Source organism: Microcaecilia unicolor, chromosome 13, assembly GCF_901765095.1.
Source record: "Microcaecilia unicolor chromosome 13, aMicUni1.1, whole genome shotgun sequence".
Taxonomy (NCBI): domain Eukaryota; kingdom Metazoa; phylum Chordata; class Amphibia; order Gymnophiona; family Siphonopidae; genus Microcaecilia; species Microcaecilia unicolor.
Window position 1 is genome coordinate 59,799,709 of NC_044043.1, and position 6,711 is coordinate 59,806,419.

The following is a 6,711-nucleotide window of genomic DNA, read 5'->3' on the forward strand; positions in this document are numbered from 1 at the left end:
TGGGTGGGAATGGGATCAGAGGAACAGGTGGTACATTTTGAGGAAGAAAGGAGAAGTGTAGTTTCCTCAATAGTAACTTCAGGAAAGGAGGAAAGGGAATGAGGGGAAGGAGAGAGAGGGGAACGGACTAGTGGAGGGAGAGCTGGTGAGGTAGAGAAAGCAAGGTTTATCTTTTGAACCTTGTTGTGAAAGAATTCAGCAAGGGTCTGAGAGATAATGAAGGGGGAGTTGGGGGGGGGCACCTTAGAGAGAGTTCAATGTGGTGAAGAGAAGTCGAGGATTAGAGCCAAGAGAGTTGGTCAGTCCCTCCACAGTCTCTCTAACAGATAACCAACTTTGCTTTCTTGGCGTACTGCCCTTTGGAGAGAGGACAAATTCCAATAGCACTGTGGCTTGGAACTGCAAGGCAATGTGGAAAAGCTGGCTGATCTTCAAAATGTTTCCTGGGTTTTTAGTGTCAGATTTTAATTTTCTAATTTGCCAGGTGTTTTAAGGATTTCCAGCTGCAAAGAGCAAACAAAATGGAACTTCGTAAACAGCAGGAGGATGTGAGTGTGGCCAGACGAACAGAATTTTACTTTGCACAGGCTCGGTGGCGCCTGACAGAGGAGGATGGACAGCTGGGGATCGCAGAGCTGGAACTTCAACGTTTCCTCTATAGCAAGGTTTGCTGGGGTTGTGGTGGGTAGGTCACAGGTCATTCTTTCTTAGGATGGGGGGAGGGGGACGGGAAGGTCACAGATGATCTTCCTTCCCTGTTCTGCGCTTTGTGCTATGAAAGATACCTCAGAAGTAAGGGTTTCAACCTTCCCTCCACTTATGTGGCTGAGTGCCAGTACAAGAGTATTAGGTACCCTAGGTAAAGTTTCAACATTGTGCCTTTTCATCCCAATTATTTTTCAGGCCTCTGGTATCCTTCTTCCTCCCTATATTTAGATAATTAGTCAACAATTATGACTATCCTAGTAGAACAATCCAATAAAAATGTTTAATTGGACATTAACATTTAAAAGTATAACTTTGTTTTGTATATTCATACTCAATGAAGGAAGTTTTACAAAAGCCATTTACCTAGGTAAATGAGCTATTTTGAAAATGTGACTGTCTCTATAGGTAAAAGTACAGACCGTGATGTAGGATCCCAGGCTATGACACATGAAGCCCAGATGCTTAATATGAGTTTGGAGCCCTAAACACTGAACTTAGTATTTTAGATAATTGATTATTGCATAGTTTCCAAAATTAACATTACCAAAATCATGTGAATAATATAGTGGGAGGTGACAGTATTTGAGGAATGCTTGGTCTTTGCAATAAGCTGTAGGATTCCTGGGGAGGGATTGAACTTATTCTGGTTGCTGGGTGACATTTTCATGAGTTGTGTCCTAAATGTCTAGGTAAATAAGTCTGATGACACTGCAGAGCACTTGCTGGAACTGGGCTGGTTCACCATGAACAATCTGCTTCCCAATGCTGTGTACAAGGTAAATGTTCCTGGGAGAGGAAAGGAACAGTGCCTGCCCCTCCTCAGGCCAAATATTAAAGAAAATTGGAGAGGAGGAATGAGGGGTAAAGCTCTATGAGAACTAGGATAAGGGAAATGGAGACGAATCTCTTCTTGGGACCTGGGACGGAGGAAAGTAGGGGCAGACTCCGTCTGGTGCATGGGACAAAAGGGAAGGGGATGGATTCCCCCTGGATTCTGAAATGGAACAAAAAAGTGGAAGAGAAAGATACCCTGCCATGATCCTGAGATAAAAGGATGAACGGCAGAGGATAAGTGCCTCTAGAACCTAGAATACAGGATGTGGGGAGAGAGATAAAGAGCCTCCTAAAGGCCTGGGATAAAAAGGGTTGTGAAGTCCTTCGGTCTGTGAGAGAAGAAAATATAACAGTAGAATGTCAAATGTTTTGTGTGCAGGTGGTGCTCCGTCCTCAGAGTCCCGGACAGTCTGGGCGCCAGTTGGCACTCCGCATTTTCAGTAAAGTGCGGCCTCCTGTTGGCGGGATATCTGTGAAAGAGCATTTGAGGTAAGGCATTCTAGCTTAGCCCTGTACATTGTGTTGTCATATCTCAGTATACTTGTACACAGTTTTTTTTTCCATTTGATGTGCCACTATATAGAGAGCACTGACACAGCAGTTTACAATAATAATGATTAACTAAAGAGAGAGTGTAAGGGGAGAACACAGATATGGAGAAAGTTACAGTCCATTATAGAACATAGTGAAGGTGAAACAATAGTCATTTTGTGTTCTAGGTCTTTAGCTGGTTCTGTCAGTCCTCACCAGCTATTGTGCTTGTCAGGATAAACCAAATGCATCCTTAAATAGAAAGGCTTTTAGACCTTTCCGTAAAGCTTGATAGGATGTTTCCATCCTTAGATATTGTGGCAAATTGTTCCAAAGAGATGGGCCTACTACACTAAAATATGGGTTGAATCATACATATGTGGCAAAATGATGGTATTGCCAATAAATTTTGAGATGAGTATAATACTTGTGATGTAGAGAATGGGATAAGAAATCTAGATAATGAAGGGGGAAGGGATCCATAATGAGTAATTTTGTACACAAGGGTTAATATTTTGTATGTAATCCTATAGGAGACGGAGCCAATGTTCTTCCTTTAAAAACAGAGTGACATGGTCCTGTTTTTCTGGCTCCTGAGATTAGTTTATTGCTATATTCTGAAGAAACTGGAGATGGCGGAGGTCGAGCAAAAGAATCCCTTTAAGCAGTGAATTATTTACTTCACTGTGGAAAGAATTAGTGTTCTTAATGCTTTACTAGAGACCAGCTTCACCAATCAAATCAAGTGTAACTTAAAAAAAACAAAAAACATTTTTTGACACATAGGATATATATGGTCTGAAAGAGAGTTTGTCATCTAGAATTAATCCTAAAATATTTACTTTGAAACCCAGGTGATTGAGAAACCAGACATGAGTATAGTGGGAGCTGGCAAGCAACCTTATCAAGCTTAGAATTGAAAGAGGTTATTGCTTGTGTCCTAAAGATTTAAGGTCTTAAGTAATTGAAAGTTATCTACATATGCAAATGCCTTAACCTCAAGAAGACTGTATTAGTTCCAGTAATGGAGACATAAAGATGTTGAAAAGTGTAGGTGCCAGCCATGATCCCTGAGGCATTCCTCAAGTAAAAGTGTAGGACTTGGAATACGATCCATCAAACAGGACTCTATATGTCTGTCCTGAGAGCTAAGATTGAAACCAGTCTAGGATAATATTACAGATACCTACTTCCCTCAACCTGTGAAGTAGCAAATGATCTATCAGTAGTGTTTGATCTGGTTGATAATCAAATTTGTCAGGGGCTTTTGTGATTTTAGGGATTTTAGACCATTCCCAACTGCATTGCTTAAACATTTGCTATGTGAAACAATATGATTGGCTGATCTTTTAAATCTTAAGAATAGCAGTACTGGGTCAGACCAGTGATTCATCTAGCCCCATATCCTGTTTCCAGTAGTGGCTAATCTAGGTCACAAGTACCTGACAGAAACCCAATTAGTAGCATCATTCCATGCTACCAATCCTGGGACAAGCTGTGGCTTCCCCCATGTCCATCTCAATAACAGACTTTGGATGTTTCCTCCAGGAACTTGTCCAAATCTTTTTTTTTTTTTAACCCAGATACGCTAACCACTATTACTGCATCCTCCAACAATAACTTCCAGAGCTTAACTATTCTTTGAGTGAAAATAATATTTCCTCCTATTTTTTATAATTATTTCCATATAATTTCATTGTGTCCCCTGGTCCTTGTACTTTTTGAAAGAGTGAAAAATTGATTCATTTTTACCCATTCTTCCCCACTCAGGATTTTGTAGACCTCAATCATATCCCTCCTCAGCCATCTCTTTTCCAAGCTGAAGAGCCCTAACCTCTTTAGCCTTTCCTTATATGGGAGGAGTCCATCCCCTATATCATTTTGGTCTCTCTTCTTTCAACCTTTTCTAATTCTGCTATATCTTTTTTGAGATACGGCAACTAGAATTGAACGTAATACTCAAGGTGAGGTCACACCATTGAGCGATACAGAAGCATTAAACTGCGCTTTTTACACTAAATTCAGTTGTTTTTATGAAGATGTTCTTTTCCATCTTGGACTATTGTAATGTTTTGTTCCTGGGAATGTCTCGTGCTTCCTTATCCTGATTATAATTAATTCAGAATACTGCAGCGAGACTTATATTGAAAAGATCGAAGTATGAGAAGATTACCTCTTTGGTAACCAGTGCCTGCAGCAATCAGAGAGCGCATAGAATTTAAGGTCTTATGTTTCATTTTTTAAATTTTATATGACTTTAAAGTCCAATTTAATTGACCAAATGTATAGGTTTACATTCTACTGTTATTACCAGGCAGATTGCTTCATGCAAACAAACTTGATCTAGCTCTCTGTTCAGCAATTCATTTTTTATCAACCCAAAGAAGAGGTTTTTTCCACAGCTGCTAGAAATCAGATTAGAATCTCGCTGTATCTGTTTTCATAAGAAATTTAAAACCTGGTTCTTAAAAAAACATGTATTATCTTTTCAGTGCACTTTTTATTTTATTTTTCTTTTATGATTATTTTATTGAATTATGAACCATCTATAACTTTTTGGTAATGATGATATATAAGAATCATGTATTAGTATCCAGTGATACATGTGAGTTTGAATGCACGTGCCACGGAACTTGTGAAAGCCTGATTTTTTATTTTTTTTATTTATTTATTGCATTTGTATCCCACATTATCCCACCTCTTTGCAGGCTCAATGTGGCTTACAATGCATCATGGATACTGGAAATAAGAAGAGAATATACAATTGTTTTACAGAAGGATTTAGGGTTCATGGTAGTAGAATACATGATAGTGGTATAGCAGAAGGAGATTTTTCATGTGTTAGTCTTTGTGGTATATCTTGTCAAAGAGATAAGTCTTCAGTAGTCTGCGGAAGTTGGTCAATTCATAGGTCATTTTCAGGTTACGTGGCAACGCGTTCCAGAGTTGCGTGCTCATATAGGAAAAAGTAGATGCGTGCATTAATTTGTATTTTCCTCATCAACCTCCAGACCGGTCAAGACGCTTGGGTTATGCTCGCCTACCAGCAGAGGGAGACTGAGAACACAAACTTGAAACTATGTACTTATAACCTGTGCCTAGCCATCTATAGCCAGTATTTTCTCAGTCTCAGCAGAGGGTAGACAGGCAGCCTGTGCAGCTTGCCCGATCTGGATAGGTTTTTGAGTTAATTTTCAGAGTTTTCCTTTGTTTCTGTGCTATTTCTGGTGGATCCCTGTGCCTGGAAGACTTTGGTGTGCTAGGGGTTGCGGGTCCGCTGGGGCCCGTCATTGTCCCCTTTGGGGTGTCACACCCGGGTGGCCGGGTCCCTCCCCCGGTCTGGCTCTCCGTTTGGGCAGCTTTGTGCCTCGGCTGCAGTTTGTATACTGCAGCCTTGAGTGCCGAATTGTTAGCAGCAGCAAGGCTCAAATGAAAGGCTGCAGTAAAGTTTAAAAAAAAAAAAAAAAAAGTCAGACCCAAACGGGTGAGAGCTATTGGAGCTGCACTCCGGAGCCTCGGAGCTGTTCAGCAGTGAGTAAGGCGCTGACTTTCCTGCTCGGGTGAGTTTCTTGTTTTTCAATCGGGGCACTTGTTTGGCGGTCAGCTGGGCTTGCGCTAATGTCGGGAAACCGCTGAGGTGCCGGTCATGTGCGCGTCGGGGCGTCGACGCGGTGGGGAGTTTGCCGGTTTTTGGGGGAACCGAAGCCTCAATCCTCCGTTCCGCCGGTGTTGGCGGCGGAGGTTCCCGCGGCTAGCGTCTCGGAGGTTACGGCGCCTTTGAAGCGGCCCTGCGGCGGTTCCGATTTTGGCGGGAACCGCCGCCATTTTGGATTCGGCGCTACACGGGCCTGGGAGAGTCGGAGGACTGCCGGGCAGCCAATTTCCAGCGCCTTCGGGGGTGATGCCTCAGGTAGGAGCGGTTTCCCCCGGATTTCATTTGGAGTTTATATCAGGCTTGGCAGGCAGGGCCGTCCCGAGCGGAGCCCCTTAGCCTTGGAACGGGGGGGGCTGGCGCGAAGAGACCACGTGTAGAGTGGTCTGAGGATTTTGAAGGTTTTTCCCCCCGGATTCGGAGGGTGACTTTAGCCTCCTAGAAGAGGAGGGGTCGTTGGCTGGATATGATAAGGAGCTTGCGCTGCCTGGGGAGGATCCCTCGGTGGTGCGCATTTTTCAGCGAGATGAATTGTCGGATCTTATTGATCAGGTGGCTGCGACCCTCAAATTTGATCCGGCGGCAGCTCCGTTAGAGGCCGGAAAGCAGGATCCGTTGGTTAAGGGGATCAGACGGGTGTCTTGTTCTTTCCCTATGAATGCGGATCTGAGGGAAATGATTACTCAGGAGTGGCAGGCGCCGGAGGCGCCGTGTAAGTGGCTCGGGCCATGGCTAAGCTTTATCCCCTGCCGCAGGAAGATAGAGATTCGCTCAAGCCTCCGACCGTGGATGCCGTGGTTACGGCAGTGACTAAGGCCACGGCGATTCCGGTGGACGGAGGGGCTGCGTTGCGAGACCCTCAGGACAGGAAATTGGAAACTTTCCTGAAGCGCAGTTTTGATTTGTCGGCCCTGGCGTTACAGGCGTCGGTCTGTGGAGGGCTGGTGGCGCGGGCTTGTTTCCGCTGGGCGGAACGGCTCTTAGAT

The 6,711-nt window shown here is 43.7% G+C and overlaps 1 protein-coding gene across 1 annotated transcript; it reads left to right on the plus strand.

Annotated features, from left to right (window-relative positions):
• Positions 1–468: 468 nt before the first annotated feature.
• LOC115482392 (protein KIAA0100-like) lies at positions 469–2,035 on the plus strand. Its single transcript, XM_030222139.1, has 3 exons — positions 469–665; positions 1,398–1,484; positions 1,922–2,035. The coding sequence occupies exons 1-3, from the start codon at positions 522–524 to the stop codon at positions 2,033–2,035; spliced, it is 345 nt and encodes a 114-aa protein (XP_030077999.1). The 5' UTR covers positions 469–521.
• Positions 2,036–6,711: the final 4,676 nt, after the last annotated feature.